The sequence below is a fragment of the Euprymna scolopes genome, chromosome 9, assembly GCF_053919585.1.
Source record: "Euprymna scolopes isolate OS-2025 chromosome 9, ASM5391958v1, whole genome shotgun sequence".
NCBI classification, from domain to species: domain Eukaryota; kingdom Metazoa; phylum Mollusca; class Cephalopoda; order Sepiida; family Sepiolidae; genus Euprymna; species Euprymna scolopes.
The window spans coordinates 26,398,080-26,426,049 of NC_136490.1; the positions used below are offsets into that span (position 1 = coordinate 26,398,080).

At 32.2% G+C, this 27,970-nt stretch overlaps 1 protein-coding gene across 3 annotated transcripts in view; it reads right to left on the bottom strand.

Moving 5' to 3' along the window:
- Positions 1 to 21,261, bottom strand: part of LOC145284473 (putative oxidoreductase YteT) — a 51,358-nt gene extending 30,097 nt beyond the window's left edge. The window contains exons 1-3 of one of the 3 annotated variants that reach the window (XM_080133319.1): positions 21,127 to 21,261; positions 7,416 to 7,521; positions 1,021 to 1,105 (exon numbers count right to left, since the gene is read on the bottom strand). In XM_080133319.1, coding sequence (XP_079989445.1) covers positions 1,021 to 1,105; positions 7,416 to 7,514 — 184 coding nt within the window. In that variant the 5' untranslated portion in view covers positions 7,515 to 7,521; positions 21,127 to 21,261. Of the gene's footprint in view, positions 1 to 1,020; positions 1,106 to 7,415; positions 7,522 to 8,000; positions 8,024 to 8,694; positions 8,828 to 21,126 lie in introns of those variants that run through there. The other 2 variants (XM_080133320.1, XM_080133321.1) reach the window with 2 other exon arrangements.
- Positions 21,262 to 27,970: the final 6,709 nt, after the last annotated feature.

Genomic DNA, 27,970 nt, shown 5'->3' on the forward strand with positions numbered 1-27,970 from the left:
TAATGATACATGATTTGATCTCCTGATAATTTTTTGTGAATCTGAATCATTTTCATCATGGATTAAGCTTTTGTATAAGCTATATCACCTGAAGAGGTCTCTTGTGACTTGGCTGACCAAAACATGCTCATGAACCTGTAGCGACATATTAATGCTTATGTAAAACAAATAAGTATATCTTGCCTTACTTTGGTATTGAGCACTCTTGTATTAACCTTGTTAAAACTTCATTGGTTATTTACCTCTGGACAATATTAACCTGGAACTATATACAGGGTGGTCCGCTTAAAAGTAGCCTGATCTATCTAATCTTTCTCTTAACAACCAACTGACACCATAAGACAAAATGCAATTCTTTTTTCCAACAAGATGGTGCTACATGCCACACGTCTCGCAGATTACTGTCATGAGTTCATGACATATTTATGGAACAGAGAACAATAAGCAAAGGGTTATGGCCATCACGTTCCCCAGACTTATGTGATTTTTATCTTTGGGGGACTTTAATACAAAAAGTTTATGCAAATAACCCTCACAATCTAGACCAACTAAAGGAGAACATTACCAACGCTATCAAGAGAATCACCAGAGAAGATCTACAGGCAGGATCTGCAAACGTTAAGCATATCCAAAAATGCATAGATATTAACAGAGAGCACTTCCAGCATCTTTTATAACATTACAGGTAATTTAAGCAAAAGAATGCTCCTCTCTACTATATTTTTATGGGCTACTTTTAAGTGGGTCACCCTGTATATATATATATATATATATATATATATATATATATATATATATATATATATAACAGTGTTTCATGATAAACAACTAATGATCCCTTGAAAAATAAAAAAAAATTGATATTATAGTAAATTCGAGAGAGTTGATGCAGTGATTGCAGGTGATTAAATGACTTACTGATTGGATGGTTTTTTAACGAATGATAAAAAGTAATTTTTTGTATAGTTTTAAAGGTTAAAAACTTCAAAGACTATATATATATGAATAATTGCAGCTTACCAGAGAAAATAAATTCTTTGGAAATATCAAACTCATCTTTGATTCTTTTGCGTGCAGTTTCTTTGGGATCGGCAACAGCAACAATCTATCAAAAAAGATGAGACATAGATGAAAATAAACAATATCTCATTGATTATTTTTGTTAGAACATGACATTTTAAAAATAAAAAAATTAGCAGAAAAAACTGATGATGATGTCAAATAAACAGTTAAAAAATAGATTCAATGATACAAGAAAGGATTTGTCAGGTGTGGGATTAATAGGAATATGAAAAAGGCTTGTTGGGATGTGAAGGAGAGAAAGGTGTGGGGGAATGACCGAAGGTTTTTTGTAAACACCAGGCAAGAAACTTGTTTTCTTCAACTTCATCCAAAGTGGTGAGATAAGGAAGGAAGGGAAGTGCGCAGTATATAAATTGGTGCTTATTCAGATTGGCACTTATAACCCCATTTAAAATTTTTAAAAATACAGAAATTTGAGGAACATACATTTGTCTCTGAAGAGATTTTGATGGGCTTCTCCTATTCAATGAAAAGCGTGTAAGACGTACTTCATAAAAAATATGAATAAAATAGTATGAGTGTAAATTAAACAAATCTTCTGGTTTTGGAATGATAACTAATGATGTGTGTGTGTTTGTGTGTGAATATGTCACTAAGTATACTCGGCTAACTAAAGTCTCTTTACTTATACAAGTCAAATGCTGGAATTGTGTATTTCACAAGCACAGTATCTGCTTGTGAATTTTGCATTTTGTTTTCCACAATGATCTTACTACGAATAATAATTCTATGAAGGTCATTCCAAAAGTAAAGCCTCCAATTTTTTTTAACTCAAAAAATTGAAGAGCTACAAAGACGGGAATGGTACCTTAAAACGAGCGACCTTTTCTGCTCCAAAATTTATATTTCTACATAGTCAGTACCATTCTCAATGCATTTTTGCCAGAAACTCAATGATGCATCTCTGTTTCAGAGGCATGTCCATGACAGGTTACTTTCTTAGCATCTCACAACCTCAATATCTGTAACAGTGATGAAACCTTCAGGTCATGAATGCATAAGTTCAGTCATCATAACAATGCAATTTGCAACATCCTCCGATCGATTTGTGCAGAATAAAAAAGTAGGAGGCATTACATTTGGAACGCCTCTTGTAATTACTCAACTTTGCTGTTTCTACTCTTATTGGGTTTTTGTCTTTCTTATTGTTTTCTCTTTATCATATAAAAGCATAACCTCCTACGGTAAAAGCAAAATAGCAGCTTGATCTGAATTCTATCATCCTATAAAGAGTGGGGGTGGGGGTAGTTGGTTAAAAAAACAGCTATTCTTTTCACTTTGTCAGAAGCATTGCTCATGGAATATAAGGATTAAAGAACAAAATTGGGGGGGGGGGCATAGTTTTTGTTTTTTGTTATTGGATGTCCACACACCTAAATCCTCAGACAAATGACAAATGACGGAAACACAAGAGATATGATTAGTTTTGGGTTATCTTCAAGTTTCTTGCCCGATGTTTACAAAAGTTTTGACCAGAACTGTAATCTGCAAATTGATACAAGTTTTTTTGGGGTTTTTTTAAGGAAAAAAATTGGGTTATTAATTTTTCTGTTCGTTCGCTTATTTCAAAAAATACAATTGGAAAAAATAAAATGAAAAATAATCTCCTTTCATTTTGCAGATAACAGCTCCAGGTAAAACCATTGTAAACACCGGGTAACGGAACTTGAAGATAACTTTGTTTTTTTTTTTGTTATCCAAACCATAAGACAAAGCAAGGTCTGCCTGATTGCGATGCCAGTTTAGTCTCCTGATTGTGAAACAGATGCTACTAGTAATGGGTAAGAAAGTAGACCAAACCCAACATTAAGTAAAATAAACATTGAATATCGACAACAAATGTAGCGAGTATTATCTGTTAAGTTTACTTTTCTTTTTTTTTACTTAGATTAAAATTTTTAAAAAAATTATATTAACAAATCACCACTTATCAAGACTTATAGGCCACTCAAGGATAAGGGTTAATGAATTTATCAGGACAGTGAAACAATAACATGACGATTGGTAACAATGTTCGAAAATAGCAAATCATTGTATTATTTAAGGGCGGCTCAACAAGAATTTGTTGATATTGGACTTGAAAACTACTATACTATAGTCAGCTAGGAAGCATTCCTTTGGTATTGAGTTTCACAGACAGTTCTTGGAAAGAAACTTTGTTCATAGAAATTCCATTTAGTTTTAGGTACACAGAGGGATTGAGGAAAATTATTTACAGCTGTTGTAGCTAGACAAGTTCTTGTTGTAGATGGTTTACAGAAAGGAACATAGATTGGAGCTCAGTCAAGCACCTAACATTGTAACATTGTCCAGGAACCAACACATTTACTATACATGTTCCTCCTTGTAATGGAACATTAGGTTGGTGCAAAAATCATGTTTTTTTATATATAGTTGAATGTAAAAAAAAACGACATTATTTTTGCACCAACCTAATAGATTGGAGCTCAGTCAAGCACCTAGCATTATAACATTGTTGGGGAACCAACATATTGTAACCTCAGTCACAAAGCAGGCAATGAAATAAAAACAAACTTCAACTCGCTTTTTTGTTGTACCACAACATTTATTTCCTCATTCTTCTGTTATCACTGCAACGTCCCTCACGTGATTGTCTTCTCAAGTGTCAACAACATCTCTAATGTGATCGTCTTCTCGAACGTGCTCTCTTTCCTTTTTATAGTCTCCTTTTTCCTTATGCCATTTCGCTCATGGCTCAGTATTTGCATATAGCTGTCCGCACTATGTTACAGCATGAAAATAAGGATAGAGCAGAGAAAGACTAGTAACGTCTCTTCTGCAAGAATTGAAGAAAGGAGCCATAGAGAAAAAAGCACATCATTCACTAGATTTAAAAGTTGGTTTCATACTTTATCAAGGCAGAAAACAGTACTCCGAGTGGAATCTTACCCAAATGTCATGATAGCACTCCATCGTAAGGACGTGTTGAACTGTTTTTCTTTTTTAGTTTATGCCCACACTCTAATTTTATATCCATAAGTATTTTTCTATGAATCTATCTTCGTACAGAGGCAACCTTCTTTATCCAAGAAAAAGTAACTCTTACTTATTGACATAACATGAACTCTCACACCTTTTGTTGGGTTTCAGGGTAGATTTGGAAACAACTGTGTTACTCTTAAATTAATCAATGATTAAAGAAAACATCGCCCATTTTCTTAACAAAAATAATTATCTGCATAAAACAATTTCACATGTAATTCATACAAAAAATGTAATTAAAAAAAAGAATTCATACAAAAAGGATTAGTCTCTCGGATTTAAAAAGAACAGACTAATGTTTTTGGATGCGGGATTTATTTTTCACCTTAGTTTGATTTCTGCTGCAAGGTTCAAGACAAGGTTTGTGCTTATATCTGCCTACTCGGCCGGTCATAAGGAAAGTTTCTTCTTCCCCTCGGCCCCATCTTTGGGCTCTCTGTCCAAGCCAACATATGTTGTTTGAAAGCCAGCAAGTAAAGTCTCTTATCTGCTAAAACAAATAGTTTTAATGAATTTGCTCCCCCCCCTCTCTCACTGGGATTATCATTTCCTCCTTTTTTCTTCTCCCTTTTCTTCTGAATCTTTTTCCTATTTTCTTTCTACTAAAATCCTTTTCTTTCTCCCCACCCATATCTCTCTTCTCCTCTGTAAGATTTTCTATCTCTTTCTTTTGCTTTATTTAAAAAAAAAAAAAAGAAAAAAAAATTATTTTTTTTATTATTCCATTTTGACCCCAGAAGTTGCAAGGATACTATGTAGGGAGCTGAGCAGCAAGATGTCTGTTCACATCTCGATCTTTCTCTGTTGGATCTCTCACTAACGTGTGTTCATAATCCTCTCCATTGCCTTTGATCCGGGGAACGTAAACATGTCATTTGCAATTTCTCCCCCGTATAGAAATATTTTGTCAAAGCCAATGAAAAAATAAAACTCGTCTTACATTCTTTTTCAACATATCACAAATGACTGACTACTGAGATTTTTACTGGCGCTAGTCAGATTTTGTTGTCAATTGTCAGTTCTATTTTATTGAAAGATTCATTTTTCTGATATGCAGGAATTTGGGACCATCCAGAGTTCTTAACAAATGTCAATCACACCTTATTCTCAGTTTGCCAGTAAGGCAATTTGGTGTCACCTGACATTAGATATAGTGTTATCTATATTATATGTCCAAATGCATGTATGCAGCGACCCTGCTGTTTTAACAGTGTCGGCAACCACTGCTCTCCAAATTGTAGAGCCACAGTAATCTTGGTAAGACAAGTAAAGATGGTAGTTTCTTGTTGCTTTCCGTCTTGATTTGGAGATGTATCTCCCCTAGTGAATTAAATGTGCCCTCATATATCAACCTGGAAATTTCTATGACTCAGCGCAGTACATACAGCGCTTATCCTTCTCAAATGGTCATCCATTTGGTACTTGCCAAAAACATTTTTGTTTAACTTCATGGATCTGGCGAGAAGCAGTGTGTCAATGTGATTGTGCTGTAATGTACAAAACAAGACAAAAATGATGATGCTAATAAAAAATGAATAAATTACAATATTTATTAACCTATCAAAAATTGAAATAGAGAATTATAATAAAGAAAAATCCTTAACCCATGGATTTTCAAAGATAGACGCTTATCATCAGAGGATAAGTATTAGTAAAATATGTATCACTGATTAGCATAAATTTGAACATATACAAAAGACCTTTCTGCATAATTAAAAAGATTTTTTAAATAGAATAAAAGAATGAAAATAAAAATCAAATAATTACTCAATTAAGGAAGAATCAGGATTCCAAAGTCAACGGATTATATTGAAATAAAGAGTTAAATTTGAACAAATAACCCATGAAGTTGTACGCCCTAAGGTTTGAACAAAAGAAACAGCAATCTGGTGTTGATTATAGTCAACTCTAAAATGTCAATTAAATTTGAAAATATATCAAATAATCAAGTTTAATCTGTAAATTCCAAAATAAATCATCTGCAATCTTATAATTCATATATATATATATATATATATATATATATATATATATATATATATAAGATGAGACAGCAATGATTGCGCTAACCAATATCTGGAAAGACAGATCCATTTCAGAACGTGCAAAGAAATGATTCCCGAAAGCTTTGGTATTCTCAATAGCAACATACGAAGCAGAAAGTCAACAAAAGGAAAATAGCTGATTTTGAATTGTGATGCTGCCATAAACTTTTTCATGAGAGTTGGGTGGGCAAGCATACAAACGAATAGGTTCTGGAGAAGATCGGACCATGCCGAAGACTGTTGGATAACATCAATGATGGGAAATTGTTGAGACATGTGGCCAAAACAAATAGCAAAACAAAAGATCTGCTTCTTGGTACAAACCCTGGCAAGAGAGGATGTGAAAATCAAAAACAAGAATGTCACACAACATGAATGACATCACGGACATTAGCATGGCTGAGTTGCTCAGAATGGTGCAGAACTGGAGTCAATGGCGACGATTTATGAAAAGTACCACAACTGGTCAGTAATGACCATTCCAAGAAAAGAGAAGATCCGAGTATTAGAAGATTCTTTAAATGGAAACTTATCAGAATAATAAAAGGCTCAACATGTAAGGTGGAGCTTAGATACAAAAAGGAAAAAAATAAATAAATAAATTGACAATACAAAAAATATATTTGTGCATATAGATTTAATCAATTCAGTAAGGAAATTACATGAATAGGATAAAGGATATAAATGCTTTTTATACCTAGGTATTTCGAAGCCTAATGCTTCTTATCAGAGGAGGAGAGGAGGTGTTAGGTAACAAATAATAAATGTGACATCTAGTGATAAATATTGGAAATTTATTAATGTTGAGCCGCGTTTTAATGCTGTGAAGAGTTGCCTCCCCTTGTATGTTTTGTGTTGGCGTGTGATTTAAGTTATCTGAGTTATCCCCCTTTGACTGTTTAAGAACCTGCATATGACATGTGCCTATGTCTTCGTTTTTTAATCATGTAAATAAACAACCGTGTGTGTGTAAAGGCTAAAAAATGTTAATTGATTTGTTTTCTTTTGTCAACAGCTGATATAACTTTCTGTTTGAAAATTATTTAAAGAAGAAAGGTATGTTTTCTTTATTTACTTCATAATTAACTAACAAAAGTTATTAATTAATCTATAATAGAAACATTAGGAACAAAAATATTGGAGTATCTAGGATAGAGGGTAAATAGTATAGAGGTGGAGGGAGGAAAAGCTGGAGAGCTATTGCGATGAAGGTGGTATAAGCCAAACTGGGATTATCACATAACAGATATGAGAGGTATGGAATAGGATTGGGAGGTTACTAACCTTGAATTTGGTTGGTTCTTCCTTAGCATAAGTTGCATATGTATTTCCTCTGTGTCCTGCACCCACTAGAATAGCTGTCACATATCCTTTATTACCCATTTTGGATCTGAAATCAGATAATAATAATAATAATAATAATAATAATAATAATAATAATAATAATAATAATAATAATAAATGGAAACTGATTACATGTTTGAATAGAAATTTAATTTATAAAGGTGTAATTTTTTTTTTTTCATAATCAATATGTATACATTTTTTGCCTACATATCCCCTTTCTTCATTTGTGGTCACTCGTATCCTTAAAATAAACAAGCCAAAATTGAACATATACTTCGTATGGGGGTGGGGAGATAAAGATTGTAGAAAAAACAAATAAAAGAAAAACAAACAAAAAAAAGCAGACAAACAGCTGCTCTTCAAATTCTGAGATTGAAAATTCGAATTTGAATATATTTCATTTTTCATCTTTTCAGTTCTGGAATATGAAATTGGTTGAATGTTATTAAATAATAAGGTACTTGTTTAGTTTAATGAAGACGTTAAAAAATGAAAATATTGAAAAAATTATATTGTACGTACTCGTTATGGAATTAAGTTCTCATAAAAAAAATTTCCCTTGATTTTTTTAAATTTTTGTTTTTACAGAGGAAAATTGAATTTTAATGAGATCGATCGTAGACTGGCTATGTCTATTTTGTGGACGAGGAAGGAGTGGCACCAAGGGAGATAACTCCATCACCGCTTAAAGTTTGTCAAAATTTGACGAGATTTTGAAACAAGGGTAGAAAAAATACCTAGATAATATTTTAGTTTTTTTTTCATTTATTTTACAGAGTTTCTCTGTCCTTTTTTAATCCCTTTTTCATTTCTTCCTTTGTTAATCCCTTTTTCGTTTAAAGGCACCCCCTCCCTCCTCGTCTGCGAAATAGACAAGATGGACGAGATACAATCGATCTCTTCAAAATTTGGCTTTCCTCTGTAAAAAAAAAAAAAAAAAAATGGTCAAATTAAGTGAAATTTTTTATGAAAACTTAATTCCATAATGGGTACGTACAATATAATTTTTTCGATATTTTCATTTTTTTTTAAACTTCTTCATTAAACTAAACAAGTACCGATAATTATTATATTTCAGGTTAGCATTAAAAATTATTTTTACAAAAAAAAAAACACTGCTTTTAAATCTTTAAAAATAGATAAGTTTTCTTTTAGAAAGCCTAATTTTGCCAATATACCATTAAATAGAAAATGCTTCGAAGAATAGATACAATACCAGTAGTGACCAGTGGTATATTATACCACTGTGGAAATTTCAAAATTACAATAATTGTTTTTGTAATTTGTCATAAGGTGGCCGACAGGTGCCACAAACAAAAAATATAAAGCTAAAAATAACAATGTTGGAGGTATGTTACCATGGTACCTGGAATTTTATTTTATTTAAAAAAAAAAAAAAAAAAAAATGTCCGCCACAACATCCCCCCCTCCAACCTCCCCTAAATGTAAACACAGAATTTTTGTTGGAATGGGGGGGGGGGCTCATTTTACGTCAAATTGTATTTATAAACGATATTTTCGTTTTCAGCGCCCCCGAAAACCTATAAAAGTGGTCATTTTTAAGGATTTTTCGAGGGTGGAAAAATTTTTTTTTTAAGTCAATTATCTGCCTTTGTTGGTCCTACATTCCCGAAAGGTGTCGCCAATCTATCATTTGAAATATGTCACACTTATCCTTCAATAAAATGTGTCATAAAATTTTATTTTATGTGATTTTTGGAATATGAGTACGTACATCATAATGATTTTTAAATATATCCTTGAAAATAACTTTGTTTGTAGGCCCATTCGTATACAAAAACCTTTATGTTTTTAGTATTTAAAACTATAACTTTAGTAAATCTGCTTTTTTGTTTACATAAAATAATACATTTTCACTAAGATTAAAAAAATAAATAAATTGTGATTCTGTGATCGTAAATAAATAGTGAAAATTTAATTAAAATAGGTTATTTTTTTTTTTCTTTTTGTAGCTATTCAAGTTTGCATTTATAGTGTTAATTAAAAGTAAAGAAAATACAGAAAAGCCTGTATGATGTGATGTACGTATTCGCTACAGATTAAAGATGTCATATTCTAAAATTTACGTGAATTAAATTGATAAAGTAGTTTTGTTTTTTTGTTTTTTTGCTGTTTCTACACTATTGGGACGAGATTTTGTAGTCGATAAATGAAGTTTTCAGATAAAAAACACTGATGTTTGCCAGTTCTAATAAGTTACAATGGTAGCTTCTAAATTTTTTATTTTTTTTATTCAAGAAAATCGAATTTTACGACTAAGAAAATCGTAGTGTTTTCATCGGTGCCGGAAAACTCGTCTCGGGAAAACTCGTCCCCTTTCGCTAGGTAGGAAAACTGGTCCCTTATTGAATAAATATCGATTGAAAACACATTTTATGATCATTCTTGAAGGAGATATTATTTTTTAAAATAGACTATAGCCCCCCCCCCAATATTTTTTAAAATATTTTTACTTGTTTAATGTTTTTTTATTTTTTTATTTTTTTTTTTTTTAATAAAATCGATTTTCTAAGTGTCCGTTTTCTACCTAACTGGCTAAGTTCTTAGTGGTTTCACTTTATATTAAAGCGTGTTCATACAAAGTTAATTACAAATTTATTTTGTTCTTATTTTAACGATGTTTTTTGGAGTCATAAAAACAATGATTAAAAACAAAACCAAAAAATTAAAAAACAGGGAGCGATTCGATTTTTCGTTACTTTTTTGGGGTTTGTATTACTGTACACATAGATTCGAAAAAGTTGTCAAAAAACAAATATATAACAAATAAATGTTATCAACGGCAATATAAGTTACTTTTCTACCTAACTGGATATATTTTTTGTGTTTTTATTCAATGTAACATGTTTATTCAGCTCGAAAAACATGCAGTGTTTACCGATGTATTGGAAAATTCAAAATGGCGCCCAACACTCTCTGTAACGTGGTAAGTTTGGGAAAAGGTGTTATAAATAATAAACTAGACAAAATACTATTAAAAAAACACCGAATATATGTCAACTTATGTCACGGTAACATATAATGAGCGGGGTTTGTATTACTGTACGCATAGATTCGAAAAAGTTGTCAAAAAACAAATATATAACAAATAAATGTTATCAAAGGCAAGATAAGTTACTTTTCTACCTAACTGGATATATTTTTTGTGTTTTTATTCAATGTAACATGTTTATTAAGCTCGAAAAGCATACAGTGTTTATCGATGTATTAGAAAATTCAAAATGGCGACCGACACTCTCTTTAACACGGTAAGTTCAGGAAAAAATTTATAAATAATAAACTAGACAAAATACTGTTAGAAATTCGCTCATTGGGTTTGTATTACTGTACACATAGATTCGAAAAAGTTGTCAAAAAACAAATATATAACAAATATATAACAAATAAATGTTATCAAAGGCAAGATAAATTACTTTTCTACCAAACTAGATATAATTTTCGTGTTTTTATTCAATTTAACATGTTTATTCAGCTCAAAAAGCATACAGTGTTTACCGATGTATTGGAAAATTCAAAATGGCGGCCGACTCTCTCTTTAACACGGTAAGTTCGGGAAAAGGTGTTATAAATAATAAACTAGACAAAATACTATTAAAAAACCACCGAATATATGTCAAGTTATGTCACGGTAACATATATTGAGCAAATTTCTAGCAGTATTTTGTCTAGTTTATTATTTATTACACCTTTTTCCGAACTTACCGTGTTAAAGAGAGAGTCGGCCGCCATTTTAAATTTTCCAATACATCGGTAAACACTGTATGCTTTTCGAGCTGAATAAACATGTTAAATTGAATAAAAACACGAAAATTATATCCAGTTTGGTAGAAAAATAATTTATCTTGCCTTTGATAACATTTATTTGTTATATATTTGTTTTTTGACAACTTTTTCGAATCTATGTGTACAGTAATACAAACACCAATATCTCCTTCAAGAACGATCATAAAATGTGTTTTCAATCGACATTTATTCAATAAGGGACCAGTTTTCCTTCCTAGCGAAAGGGGACGAGTTTTCCGGAGACAAGTTTTCCGGAGACGAGTTTTCCCGAGACGAGTTTTCCCGAGACGAGTTTTCCCGGGACGAGTTTTCCCGGGACGAGTTTTCCTAAATTCGTTTTCATCAAGCATGATGAAATCCGATGAAATAAATAAGGGAGAGACAATTCAAACCGAAGTTTAGGTCAGCCTTATGCTAAATACATTTATTAGAAAAATCGTAAATTTTGATTTTCTTAGTTAAAATAACTACTTGATCTACGTAATTTTTAGAATATGACATCTTCGTTTTGTAAGGAGTACGTATATCATACAGACTTTTCTATATTTTCTTTACTTTTAATAGCAGATATAAGTGTCAATTTGAATAAGCCTGAAATTTATATAAAAATACATTCCATCGATTTCATAATATTGTAACTGGAACTCGTGACTCGTGTCTCCCAATTTTTCGTCTGCTAAAATTTTAATCACATGATTACAGTATAGCGACAATAAAATAAACCATTCATTCAAGTGCTGCTGCTTGTTATGGATTTAGCTGAATATGATATTAAAAATAACTTTATTTATACTTATGCACTTATGTTACCGGTCTGGCGGGTGTTTTGTAGCTATTCTGTACTTTCACCTAACAAATCAATAAACAACAACAAAAAAAAAGATATCGTAAAACTTGAATTTATATATATAATCATTTTATTATATATATTTTTGGAGGGTGAATTGATTTAGTGAGATAAAGGACCGTTTGAATACAATTTAAATTTGTAATTATATATATAAAAAAATATTTTCAGTTGCATGCATTTATGTTATCGAACTGGCGGATGTACTGTAACTATTCTGCACTTTCACTTATTTAGTTAATTTACGAAATAAAATTCTGCAATTTGCAATAAAATGTTGTAGAAGGTGCCAGTCTCTGTGCGACTGTATTGTTGTTGCCGTATGCATTTATGTTACCGTGCTATTTTTAAAAATAGTATTTTCAAGTCGAATTCAAGTTTTACAATATCTTTTCTTGTTTGTTTATTAAATTGTTAGGTGAAAGTTGCGCGAGCCTTTTCAAGTCTCACACAAAAACACGCGTTCACATTTCAAGCTATATTACTTGTCATATACATACGCACACACAAACATACGCGCCCACGTCCACACACGTACATATATTCACGTTCGCGTACATACTCACATTCACGTGTATATACACACAGGCTAACGTACACACATGTACTCACATACACGCACGCGTGGACAACGTCGCTTCCGCTTTCAAAGGAAATACACACATGCGCAAAAGACACTCCGGAAACGAGTATAAAACAAAGAGCTATAAGCGGCTCCTCCCTTTTAGGCCCAGCTTTCGAGATGGTCGGTTCGTAGACCGACCGCGGACCTCACGCCAATTACTACTATGTGGGACAAAAAGCTAACAGACCGTACGTACACATTCTCACTCTTTCTCTCTCTATCTACTACTTGTCCTTGAGAACACCACCGCGTAGCTGACTTCTAACATGGCGTGCAGTTTAACCGATGTCAACTCTCTATCCTCTTCTTTGTCTACACGCTGGACTATCATCCCATTTTCCACTACATCACTCACTTCTTTTCCCACGCGCGAACAAACGATAGTGACCCGAACGTGAGATGAAAACACATTTTCTTTTTCCTTCTACAATACCAGTCTTCTACAAACGATGGTTACACCCGCGCGGACATGAACACATGTTGTATCTAAAACATTCATTCTTTCAACAGTAAATAAACGACACATTTATCTTATCCATCAATTGAGTTTTTGTTTCTTTCAATTCCATTCGTTTCATTATTCTTTTGTAACGGGATTAGGATTTATATATATCCTAGTCCCCTACAAAGTACAGAATAGTTACAATACACCCGCCAGTTTGTTAACAGCACGGATCAATAAGTGCATGAGTACCGTCATTTGTTTACAACTTTTAAGGAATTAAGCCTCCCTACCCGTTAAACGATAAGCGCCCCCCCCCCAGACTGCCATCCATACATTCCTATTTTGAACGTTTGTATCATTTTTTAATTTAATTATTGTTGGTCGACCTAGACGAGAGTACCCAAAATGGCCGACCAGGACTGAGATATGACACGTGACCGGATGTAATGGAAGAAATATCTCATGTATTTAATTTAAGCCGTCGTTTCGTATCTTACAACATCGTATCTTACAACATATACAACAAATACTTTATTGTAACTTTTTCTTTAATAATCTATATTTAATAAATATTTATATAAAATTATCAGAATTGAAAAAAAAGCCAAGCTGGCAACCCTGATAGGCACTTGAATGTACTTTGGCAACACGGCTCTAGCTGAAATAATTTATTAAGGAAACAACGTAAATAAATAAATTAGAGAAAAAGTTACAATAAAGTATTTGTTGTATATGTTGTAAGATACGATGTTGTAAGATACGAAACGACGGCTTAAATTAAATACATGAGATATTTCTTCCATTACATCCGGTCAAGTGTCATATCTCAGTCCTGGTCGGCCATTTTGGGTACTCTCGTCTAGGTCGACCAAAGTTTCATTTTCTTGCGAGCAAGGAAATTATTAAAATCTTGCATATAAAAATTATGCGAAATCTGTAATTTAAAAAAAAAAAAAAAAAAAAATAGAAATATTTCTACTATTATAATTTTTGTGTGTGAAAATATCCAATAAACAATGCTTAATTCAATGGTAATATCGATAGTTCGAGAAATTCCTTTTTCTTCGAGTTATATCGAGAACGATTTAGAACGGTCATTTAATTTTTTGTTGAGAAACAATCACAGTTTGTTTGTTTTTTAAAACAGTGTTTATAAAAAATATTTTATTCAGAGTTTTTCATAAAAATGGTATTTAAAACAAGGTGTTCATTTTTTTTAAGATGTAATGTTATAAAAATATGATGTAAAAAAAAAACAGTTTATATTTTTAATTTTCATTTTATAAATTTAGACAGAATAGATGGAGGCGATGCAACAAATTAGCTCACAAAATTTATTTGGGCCGACTCTTTCACGCCACATAAATTCATTTAAATATGAAGTGAAGAGAGCCCTTGATGTACCGAATTGACGACGAAGTTTTTTCTTCGCTCGCATCCATGTATTTTCAATAAGTTGAGTATTTTCAATAAGTTGAGTATTTTCAATAAGTTGAGTATTTATAGTCGCGTCGTTAGGCTCCACAAAATTTCTTTCGTGGACAACAACATCGTGGCTGTAAATACCAAAGTCAATGTCTGCTACGGTTGCATAAGCGCTCCACCCATCGCTTATTATATGAGTCCCGGGTAAGATCCATTGGCGAATTATAGGGACCAGAGTTTCACGTTTTCTGTCTGGAACCTCGATCAAAAGGCAATTCTTAGAGCCTCGTTCGATGGCACCGAACACCCAATGGCTACGTCGGACAGTTCCTCTGTGATATTTCCGAGGGTAAAAATGGCTTTCATCAATTTCAACCTCTTTTGGGGTCCAGGTCTCATCTACACCCCCCAATTGAATTGGGTTTTGTTCAATGTACTGAGTGCACACTTCCCTCAAAAAGTTGCACCAGTCGCTCACTGTGTTGGCACTCACCTCACTTTCTGTTGCCATAGTTTTTTATGGAAAATCCATGCTCCACATATACATAATTATTACAATGGTTCTTAGATTGAGGTTGCTTCTTTGAAAAAAAGAGTTCGTTCTAATTGTATTACGATATCCATCGTTTCGGCAACGCCATCTCCAACCATCCTTGGATTCGGAATATCGAGCCAACACGCATGGTGACCCACAAATTTGACAATTGTATGAATTGGCTATCAGACGTCTCTGTGCAAGCCATGTCAATATGTGCACGTCATCTGGCATTGCTAACATTAGCCGAGACAATGTCATAGTTTCGCCAAGTATAGCGTTATTGTCATGAACACGAGGAACGAGGAACAAGGGTGATACGTTAAGGGCCATTGATATTTTTGTAATTCTCTGAGGTAGGTAGCAGTTCCAATTTCAGGAATCGTCGTGGTTCAATTCCAGGAATTGTCATGGTTCAATTGCGTTCCGTCGACCACGACCACTTGTTTGTTCTGAATAAAATACTTTTTATAAACACTGTTTTAACTAAAAACAACCTAAGATTGTTTCTCAAAGTTTGCCTATTTTTATAACAACATTATATCAACAAAAAATTAAATACAAACAAATTGTGATTGTTTGTCAAAGTTTGCCTTCAAGGCTGCGTTTTCCATTTGCACGATTCATGTTTTGGATCAACCGGATCACGTGACTCTTCTGGCGGCCATGTTGTAAGCCCTAACGGTATTTTTTGGAGATTACCTTTTCTGGATAGTAAGCAATGTAATTTCTTATGTTATAAAATACGCACGCTTGCACGTACAGAAATGGCCACCACTGATAACATAGAATTACATGGCTTAATATTTGGAAAACTATTTCATCTCATTTTAAATTGTTCGCCAAAGATTACTTCGCTATGTGAGAAGGCAGTTTGGTACGCGAGTGCACATTTAACAGCCTTTGTGTATGCAACCGCGCGCTCGCGTATAGCATAAACGAAGGCTGTAAAATGACCAGGGTTTAGGAGTTAATACCATGCTAACGGTAAATTTGCGACGAAAACGGTTATCATATTCTTTAAAAGCACACCGAAATCTATAAAATAAAAAATATTTTTTTATACGAACGTGAGACGGGCCTCAAAAAGTAAAATAATACCCAACAAATAAAAGGCGCTTTTACACTATTGGGACAAAATTTAGGAAATCGTAATATTAAATTTTACATGAAAACAATGGTATATACATATTCCTCATATTTTTAAGATGATTATATCCAAAAATTACGAAAATCAAAAAGGTGGAAAATTATTAAAGAAAATAAAAAATAGAATTTGATGAAAACGATCATAGGACACAGAAGAGTTCAAAAGGGAGGTAATTTTCCGCTTCGATTCAAACAAGATGGCGGAGATTTTTCCCCTGCTACCACGATTAAAGTTTATTTATTTATTATTTTTTTTTTGCATAATTCAGTAATAGTTAGGTAATTCCGACTGCATAATTTGTAACTTATTAGAATTGACAAAAAAAAAAAAAAAAAAAAAATCAGTTGAAACCATTGTTTTTTATCTGAAAACTCCATTTATCGACTGCAAAATCTCGTCCCAATAGTGTAGAAACGCCCCCCCCCCAAAGAAAATATTTAGTGGAGAAAATATGATAAAAATAGGTACTATTACAGCTTATCACTGAAAATGGAGATGCCATTTTTTTTTTTTTTTGGTGTGTGGGGGGGGGGGTACCTGTCGTCGAAACAAGAGGGAGAAATCAGTATTTTAAACTATGACCGAAGCATGAAATAAATAACAACAAAAAAATTAAACTAGAAAATGCTTACTTCTGGAAATAACTAATTACTACGTGCCCCAGCGTAGTATAAACACCTCCCCCTGTTAAGAACGACTTTCGAGGGTGGGGGTGGGGTTATACTACGCTGTGGCACGTAGTAATTAGTTCTGGTACTTGTACAGTTTAATCAAGACATTCAAAAATGAAAATATCGAAAAAAAGGTTATGTTGTACGTATCCGTTATGAAATGAAGTTTTCCGAAAAAAAAGTTTCACTTAATTTCATCAAGCAGTTTTTTTTTATTTATTTATTTTTTATTTATTTATTTTTTTTTTTTTTTACAGCGAGAAAACAATTTATGATATCGAGCAAAAGATTCTAATTTTAGAAAGAAAAGCTAGTATTAAAGATGGGGAGGGAGTGTTTGTGCTTTAAATTGAGTTATCTCCCCATGGAGTGTTCAAAAAATCAAAGATGGCTGACTTCAACGTGCTCCCATAAAAACGTGTTTTTCCGCAGAAAAAAAAAAATGCTCGATCAAATTAAATGAACTTTTTCGGAGATCTTCAGTCCAAAACGGACACGTACAATATAACCTTTTATATATATATATTTTCATTTGTTAATGTCTTAATTAAACTGTACAAGTACCTTAGTTCTTTCCGGAAGTAATCATTATAGCCCTAGTGACATATGGCCGAGTGGTCCTAGACGTTGTATCAAAGTTTACAGTTACCCAAAGGTGCTGAGTTCAATCCTGAACGAAGGCAGTAAAAAGTAACATTAAAAACAGAGAATCAGCAACTATGTCCCAGAGCCTAGCTGGAGTCCGAACACGGTACCCCCGTAATAATAATAAAGGGTTGGGTTCGAGACTCCTAACAAACGGTTCCTCAGTTCGATACAAAACACCTGATGAAAGCCGGAGGGCAAAACGGCCGAAACGTTGTGACGATAACAACCAAGATGAGGAAGTCAGCCCGACAATCTCAATCAATGAAAACACCTCATCTAAAAAAATACAGACAATTACTAATCATTATAGAGTTGAAGTTTTGGCGGACGTACACAAGCGAGGCCGAGGCCCCTATAGCAAAATACACATCTGCTGAAGCAAACGTTCTTTATTTCGAAAAGAAAGAAGTTTGGTATGTGTTGTTTTTATTATTGTTATTTTGGCTTGATTATTTTGTTATGTTTTTTTTGGGGGGGGGGCAGAATGGAGACTATTGAATAGAAAATAATTATTAAAACAAGAACAGTCGTGTTCTCGTCGATTAGGTTTATTTATTTATGTTTAACCAAGAAAATAAAATGGTATCAAAGATTTTGGGGTGCTAGCAGAGAGTGATCCGCGCTATTCTTTAAATCATATTTTCAAGTTTAATTAAAGTTTTATGTTTTTTTATTCAATTGTAAGGTTGAAGTATAGAATAGGTACAAAACACCCTCCCCTCCCCATGTTAAGAATGGCTTTTTAAATAATAATGTTATTATTTCAGCACGGATCACTCTGCACTAGTACTGATTTTTGTTTATCGCCACAAGTGCTTATCTGGACTTGCACTAATTTTCCTATAACTATAATCTCCAGCCCCCCCCCCTAAAAAAAAAACAGACAAAAATAGAAAACATAAAATAATCAAGAAAAAAAAAACAAAAACAAAAAAAACACGCCAAACTTCTTTCCTTTTCGGAATAAAGAACGCTCCCTCGAACGAACTGCGGACAACATCGGAGCAAATGCATATTTCACTATAGGCGCAGGTGTGTCAGAATTTTTTTTGAAATTTTTGACACTCCTAACACAAAACTACGAATATAAAAAAAAACTCGTAATTTCTCTTTTTAAAGTGGGTTGTTTAATTTCTTTATGAAATATACTTCCAAATTAAACTAGTAAAGTTTTAAAAAAAATAATAGAAATATGATTTTTTATTTAAAAAAAAAAAAAAAAAAAAGTGCTTACAAAGTGCATGCGCGCGCTCATGCAGACTTTTTTTCCCCCACGTAATGAATTGAATTTTATGAGTGAAATTTTTTCAATCTATCAAAATTTTTCTGCAATATTTGTTTATTGGTTGTTATAACTGACAAAATGGATACAAATATTAGCTTGAGAGGAATATTTTATTTTCTTAGAATTCTGTGTCTGCTCTTTGCAGGACACGTGTGACCACATAGAAGCCTGGAGACTGACTGTCCAATCCTTTTTAGGTCAATCATCAGCCAAAGAGAGAGAGAGAGAGTGTGTGTGTGTGTGTGTGTGTGTGTGTGTGTGAGCGAGCAGCAACAGCAGAAGAGAAAAGGGAATACATTTTTGGGTATCTTGGTTAGTTGAGTTCTTTTAGAGAAAGAGAGGATTAAAGAAACAATGTCTTTTCTTCATGGTAGTAGTATGTGGCCTGAAGTCACTTAGGCTCGCTCCTACATTTCTATTGGTTTAATTTTTACGATATTTGCAGGTTTAACGTTAAATTTTATGCTCTTTCCAATAAACCGAATATAATATTCTATACAAACGTTTTTTTTTTAAATTTCACCACCCCCATTATTTCAAAATGTTTCTATTAAAATGAAAATAATTTTCTCACCTAAGGTTTATATATCACAAATTGAAGATAAAAGATCAATAAATAAAATAATCTAATTTAAAACAAAAACAAAGGAATAATTATGTGCATATTTACCCGTGAAGTCAAACGTTAAAAATTTTTTTTTTAAGTGGAACCTCATATTTTGAAAATATTGTCCAGTAAATATTAAGCACTTACTATAATGTTTTCTATTTCATTCAATGTTTTATTTTAGATATTTAAAAAAAATCATTCCATAAAGAAGAAATAAAATATTTTACATCAAAAACTTATATATTTCTTTAAGAGAATAAAAAAAAAAAAATGGAAAATTTGTCGAGGGGTTTGTTTATAAAAGTAAACTTATGAGTGAATGTGATCATTTTTGAAGTACGGTGACTCATGTTTAACTAACTTTTGTTGACAGCAAACATGTCAGAAATAGAAAGAGGAGATTAATTATGGCGATTTAGGCCACCGTAGTTCTCAACTGGAAGAAAGGGAGACACACCCGCTCTGTGACCATCTGATATGACAATTTAAAGTCGCGGTATTTTTTAATCATTGCTTAAAAAATATTTTATTTAAAAAGTACATGGAATATAAAATATTAATATGGATAAATTCTTAACAATGAAGAATGGAAGTACCCATTGATTAGTATTTTTTATAGGCAAGTGATTTTTGGGGGATTTATATATATTTATTATATTCGAAGTAAGTTAAAATTCATTGATTTTTTTTTAAAATCTTTTTTTAGAGAAAACAGATTTTAAAAAAATAAATATTGCATATTTTGCTATTAAACCTGTTATTTTAATTTTTGGTCTTTGCTCCTTTTATTAAAAAAAAGGGTTTAAATTACATTTTTCAAGTAGTTATAAGCTTCGACAATAGTAAGTCTAATTATTCAAGTTTTTATCACGCATTTTTAATGGCGACTTTTGACAGTGCTGTCCTGTCTGTGTACATCAGCTCGATGGCCATGACGTCAGCCGAATTTTTTTTTTTTTTTTGCCATTTCATGCTTATTTTGCTTCGCCGAAGCATGAAATGGCAAAAATGTCATAGTTTAAAAGGTCAGTTTAAAATACTGATTTCCCCCTCTTATTTTGATGACAGGTGCTAATAAAAAAATAAATAAATAAATAAAAATGGCGTCTCCATTTTCAGCGATAAACTGTCATAGTACCTACAAATAAAATAAAAACAAACACGAAATAAAAGTATGAATAAAATTTAGCCAAAGAAATGAAAATAAAATACACGCTCAATTAAAAAAGTGTAGCAGATACACGTAGAAAGTGAAAGAAAACCTTTTGCGCATTTTAGGGAGCAGTCATAAAAAAAAAAAAAAAAACGTTTACGCAGTGCCCATGTTCCACGTGAAAGTGCTTAGCACCGTTTTCCTTTCTAAGTATGCCTTAAAATTGCAATTTAATTTTAAAAGTACAAATCGAATGACCACATAAAATGAGAGAAAATTAGAGCGCTATAAACAAAAGCTACCAACTCTAAAAGCATAGCATACTAACCAACTTCTCTCTAAAAAAAAAAAAAGTAAGGTTTTATTAATCAAATAGTTTTAAACCTTTTCTCCTAAATTTATTAAATACGTTTTCTTTTTAACATGACAAGTGAGTGCTGAAAATAATACCTTATGTTATTGTTTCAACTTCACAAAACGAGCAGGTATATGGAGTTTCGTAACTACGTGTAAACTAACAATTTGGCTTCACGAACACACATATAAGTAAAAGAGAGAGAGTGTGTGTGTGTGTGTATGTGTGTGTGTGTGTGTAATAAAAAAAACCCCCACTAACAACAAAAACGGGAAATTTATTTTATTTCTTATCTCTGTATTGATAGAAATATCGACGTAACGAAGGAAGAACGATCCCGGTGCGCGTTTACAAAAAAAAAAAAAAAAAAAAAAGAAACGGTGTAATGTGAAAATCTCACGTCGACCTAAAAATGTTCCGCCATTAGACAACAACTAGAGTTGCACTTTTTTCTTTTCTTCTTCTTCAAAGGGTTTTATTAAATTTTCATTTTTAGAAAACATATTTTACAAAAATAAGTAACACTTGATTATTTTTTTGCATATTTAAAATAAAATGAAAGATTTATTATTTTTTATATTTATTATTTTTTTTTGTATTATTTGGATTCATTGAATGTCAAGATGAGATAGGTAGTCCAAGTCAAGTTCGATGAATCCAAATAATACTAATAACCAATCCTCATCTAAAAAAAATTCGGAAACTTGATTTTTTTTTTTTTACATTTTTATTGTTGAGAAGACTTGAAGCACTTACCTGCGACTCTCAGGAAGAGTGGCAGCAAAAACCTTTTGTGTGGGCGATGCCTCTTTTTATATTGGTAGATGTTACATTTAACTTATTTGATTGGCTAACTGGATTATAAGAGGGGTGGAGTGAACTGAATTTTGGTGGTGATTTCAGTTTGGGATTGGAGTTGAAGGAAATTGAATCGTTACCCTTATTACCAGACCGACAAGGTTCTACAATTTTTACCTAGTCACAGGTCGCAACAAACCATTGTTGCAAAATCCTTGTTAACCTCTACCTTTCAGTGGAGAAATTTTCCACATTATAAACTAAAAAGAAAATTCAAAACCATGAAAAAAAAAAAAATCTGTAAATATTTATTTATTTTATGCAAAAAATAATCTAGTATTAGAAATTTCAAAATGCAAAGGCGATAACTGCTAGATTGTTGCAATCACGCGATTATTTTGACCAATGAAATTGCATTGGTTCAGTTGCTGCGGAGGATTCAGGAATTGGCGGGAATATTGTGTTTCTTCAAATAGATTTCCATTCCGTGTCGAGCAAAGCAGACGCGTGGTGTCTCGCTCCGTGCCAAATGAACTAAGGCAGGGTTCTATTCTATTTGTTATCTCCGCTCACTTAAATGCGGATACAAGCCTGAGGCAAAAATGTTTATGGACTAATTACATTCATCAACATTGCCCGCAGGAGGGCATCCTTTATTATGGAACATCGATCGCAATGTGCGTTGTTCTTATTTGACCAGTCTGGAAGGATTTCGAAGAACCCTCAACCACTTCTACGAGCGGCCGAATTCAACCAGCATCTTCACAGAAGAAAACTACCTACACCTTTCGAGGCATAAACTACCCGCCATTTGGCCGAAGCTAAAGAGGTGCACTCTTTTGCAAATATGGACTCATTTCACCTTTCTTGTAAATAAAATATTCTTGGAATTTAAGGTGAGCCTTTGTTGCTTTTCTGAGTGTCTCTTTCATTCTGCCAAAGGCAAAAACGAGTAAGAGAAATTCTTACAGTATTACATATTTTTTGTAAAATAAAACAGTGGAAAAAAAAAAAACTGAAACCATAACAAAAACAGTTTTTCTTTTCTTTTCTTTTTTTCAATAAATATTTCAGAAATAGGCTGACGTATACGAGTGAGGCCACACGTGGCTACCATGTTTACGGCCACATCGAATACGCATTGGCTCTGATGTTAGCGCGTTCTAGCACGGCCACCGAGAGTAAGAAGAAGGCCTGTTAACTGAAAAATGCATGCAGGCAATGTAGGTAAGATTTGTCCGACTGTCAGTACTATATGAGGGCCATTTGAAAAAGAGCAATAAAACATTTTTAAAAAGAAAAAGGAACACAGTTCGATTAATATTGAAACTGAACTTTATTCAATATAAAATATAAATATTATCTATGTAAAATTAAGTAATTTTAAAGCAATATACAATTATGAAGTTAGGAAACAAAGAATTAAAAAACATATTACACACCAACGATGAATAATTTTAAAAGTGAAAACAAACGATAAATAATTTTAATAATGAAAACAAATGATAAAATACAAAAAAATGGAAATCAAACAAATAATTTAAATACAAACAAACAAAAGTTACTAGTGCAGAAATATTTTTTTAATTTAATTTAGAGAAAAATCACATGGGTTGAATGTTATTTTTTGGAACTTTTGGAGATTATTCGGACTACTGTTCTCATCTTGCGTGTTTATTTTACAACGTTTTATCATCGAATCTTGACTTCGTTATTACATCCTCAGGCCGAAAATGATGTTCACATACCTAAAAATATAATTAAAGAAAACATTCATACTATAATGTAAACTATTGCTAAAATCTAAGAAAAGATAGTAAACAAACATTTACAATAATAATCATAGTGTAGTATCTGTTCTGATGCTACACTTCATTTGTTCTGTCCTCGGTCAGTGGAGGAGAAATCCTTCATGACCGAGACAATTTTTATTTTATTTTTGTTCCTATCCAGAATGCCCCTTTTTGGGGAGCTAAATTTTCACACATTAAAAACCGACCTTATGTCTAACTGTGCCCTCGTGGGGAGGCAAGTAAATAAATTAAAAAAAAATATTTTTGACAAATATTCTCATGTAAAAATTATTTGTTTATAATTCCAAAAAGAAACAATCAATTTTAATATATAACGCTCAGTCACGGCTAATTTCATTAATAGCCACGAGGTGAATAATTTTTACACTTTCAAATATTTGGATATACTCAATGAAAGGTTTTATTTATTAAAAAAACATTTTGACAATTATTCTCATGTAAAAATTATTTGTTTATAATTTTAAAACCTAAAACAAAATTGAATTAAATTTTCAACCTTCCTGATAGACATTTTAGCCTTATAAGAAAATAAACAGTTAAAGATATCAACATGATATTTGCTGTATTAGCAATAAATAGTATTGTTTCTTTAATTTATATTAACAATGTTATCAAACGTTATGAAAGCACTTGAATACAGTTCTAATTCAATACATGTTTAATTATTAACAAATAACATCACTTATTTTACTATATTTGGTTGGAATAAAAATTTTCCCTTCTAATGGCACGTACCCAAATTGAGAAAGTTTAGGATAAGAAAATATATGTACTCTGGGGCCTTTTGGATAATTTCCCTGGCAATTTGTAACAACGCAAGAATACACCATGTTAGACAGCAAACTGAAAACTAAACGAAACTGCTGCTGATAGCCTAGATCATATCCCTACAAGTGAATCTGATAATGACGTCACACTGTCATGTGCATCGGCCTTCTTTACTCTCGGTAGCCATGGTTCTAGAGAGTTTTTATTAATCTGAAGGAAAGAATTTTGGCGTGTGTACTGTGTGGCCTTGTTATTTGTTATTATTTTGGCTTGAACTTTGTGCTTTTCGGATCATTTTGTTATTAGGTGTTTTTTATTTTGCTATTTTTATTTATTTATTTGCCGGGGGTTATAGTTATAGGTAATTATTAGCATGAAAATTGGTGCAATTCCAGATTAGCACTTGTGGCGACAAACAAAAACCAGGTTTGTATTATTGTACACATAGATTGGAAAAAATTGTCAAAAAACAAATATATAAAAAATAAATGTTTATCAAAGGCAAGATAAGTTACTTTTCTATCTAACTGAATACGTTTTTAGTGTTTTTCTTTAATGTAACATATTTATTCAGCTCGAAAAACATAGTGTTTACCGATATATTGGAAAATTTAAAATGGCGCCTGACTCTCTCTTTGACACGGTAAGTTTGGGAATAAAAAAATATGAAAAATACTGGGGTTTGTTTTACTGTACACATAGATTCGAAAAAATTGTCACAAAATAAATATAGAACAAATAAATGTTATCAAAGGCAAGATAAGTTACTTTTCTACCTAACTGGATATGTTTTTAGTGTTTATATTTAATGTAACATGTTTATTCAGCTCTAAAAACATAGTGTTTACTGATGTATTGGAAAATTTAAAATGGCGGCCGACTCTCTCTCTCTGAGACGGTAAGTTTGGGAAATGAGTTATAAATAAAAAAAAACAGTCAAAATACTGTTAAAAATCCACCGAATATATGTCAGCCTATGTCACGGTAACATATATTGAGCAAGTTTCTAACAGTATTTTGTCTGGCTTTTTATTTATAACTCATTTTCCCAAACTTACCGCCTGAAAGAGAGAGTCGGCCGCCATTTTAAATTTTCCAATACATCGGTAAACACTGTATGTTTTTAGAGCTGAATAAACATGTTACCTTAAATATAAACACTAAAAACATATCCAGTTAGGTAGAAAAGTAACTTATGTGTACAGTAAAACAAACCCAAATACTGTTAAAACCCCACCGAATATGTTACAGAAACATATTGCGCGAGTTTCTAACAATATTTTGTCTAGTTTTTTATTTTTAACCCCCCTTTCCCAAACTTACCGTGTCAAAGAGAGAGTCGGGCGCCATTTTAAATTTTCCAATACATCGGTAAACACTAGGGGGACTGCCAAAATTCACCACAGAATTACCCCACCTATATGTAACACGATGTAACTTTATTATAAATTAATATTATCAATATAACTTTTGTACCATTTAAAAGAAGGGAAAAATAAGCCAGTAATAATTAAAAAAAATTTTTTTTTTTATCCAACGAAAATAATGAAATTGCGAGACGAAAATCGTGTTTACATAACTGGCGCTTTAAAATAACGTTCCCATGTCGTAGACATTCCGAACGTGAAAACGAACCCATGTTTTATAAATCTAGCAAAAATCAACTAATGGTCAGATTTTCGTGAAATTTTCGATACTTATCCATTTTAGAATGAAATTACATATAAAATGCAGTTTCCTTAAAATATACGAGGGGAAATATTTTTTTAGTGCGTGCCCCCCACCTATTTATTTTTTTGAAATTCAAACAAAATATATTTAAATCTATCGAAATTTCTATTTATTATGAAACATAAGAGTTCAAATAAGTAAAAAATATTTGTTTTAAAAATTTAAATACACATATTGAACAAAAATTTACCTTGAAGTTGCAATCAGAAAATTGATATAAACTTAATATTGTTGTTTTTTTAAATAGCGTTTTTTTTTCGAATTAATATATACTATAATCAGTTGAATTGCCAAGAAAAAGAAACTTCATAAACATTAATTAATTTTTAAAAGATTAAAACGATTAAAATTCCATTATTTCAAAATGTTCCGTTACAACATAGATTTTTAATTAATTGTGTTTAAATTTTTTAAAAAAATATTAAGTTTTAATATAAACATGACTCTTGTCAACTATTTTATCGCCAGATTAAAACCAATTTGAAAATATTGCACAATATTAAGCATTTTGTAGGCCCCCCCCTTCATATTTTGTTTGTCTCTTTTTACCGAACAACAACCAAAAGAACATTCAGTAAAACCGTATTTCATATTTTATATACAAATGTTTATAATATTATTAATCGTTAAACTGTGTAAATCTTAAAACCTAACAAAAATTATAACAAAGATTAATTATTAATTGCAGTTTGAAGAAGATAAACAAAAGTTTTAAAAAAATCATTAAGTCGCTTCTGCTTTTCCATAGTTCGTATAGTACACACACATCTGACGTCACGGAAACATGCAGTCCAATCTTCACAATCGTTTGGCAATCCCTAGTAAACACTGTATGTTTTTCGAGCTGAATAAACATGTTACATTAAATAAAAAGACTAGAAAATTATCCAGTTAGGTAGAAAAGTAACTTATCTTGCCTTTGATAACATCTATTTGTTATATATTTTTTGATAATTTTTTCGAATCTATGTGTACAGTAATACAAACCCTAAAAACCTTTATCGTGTACCTACCTGTCACTGAATGAAGATGGTTGTCAAACTGAATTTTCCTTTCAATGTCGGTGGTGTTTTATTTTTATATCGAAAAACAGGGAAATTTTACTTCGTGCTAGTACACTTATTGATATGCGCTATTTTTTTTAAATAGTATTTTCAAGTTTAATTAAAGTTTTACGATTGTGAGAAATTCCGTTTACATTCGCCATCTTTTTTGTTTAGGCCGCCCACGCAGTTTGGTGGTCGCTCGTGATGGGTTAATTTTGAATGAATCAAGTGAATTGCTTGGTGCCCTTTTTGTATGATGCATTTATTTTTGAGTCCAAGCAGGAGCTCGACAAGGAATGGACTCCAATTCAGCAGCTCCCACATGTGAAGGGAGCTACGTCAATTTCTTCATGTTGGTGAACAAAGGATCACATCTCTACAAGCAGAGACAATTTTATATTGCTGAAATTATCCTAATTACAGGATGACATTCATGAACATTTCTTCGTTTTATTTACCAAATATTGGATCTTATCTCAATTGAATTAGAGTCCAAAGCGACTCGCATTATGCCTAATTATAGGCGGGAATGTTGGCGCCGAGTTCACTATGAATATACATGGATCCTTTCAAGGAACAAAGAACTAACACTCCGACAATAAGAGTTCATACTACCGGCTCTATTCTATAGAGGCAAAACTGGCCATCGTTTTGCAAATGGACTATACCAGAACCAATAAACGTTCATTGCTGTTACTTTTGAATAAATTTTGAGTTTGAAAGGTATGGATTTTGCATTTGCAGATTCTTTTGCCTCTGCAGGGAGTAAATTGGGATGTGAG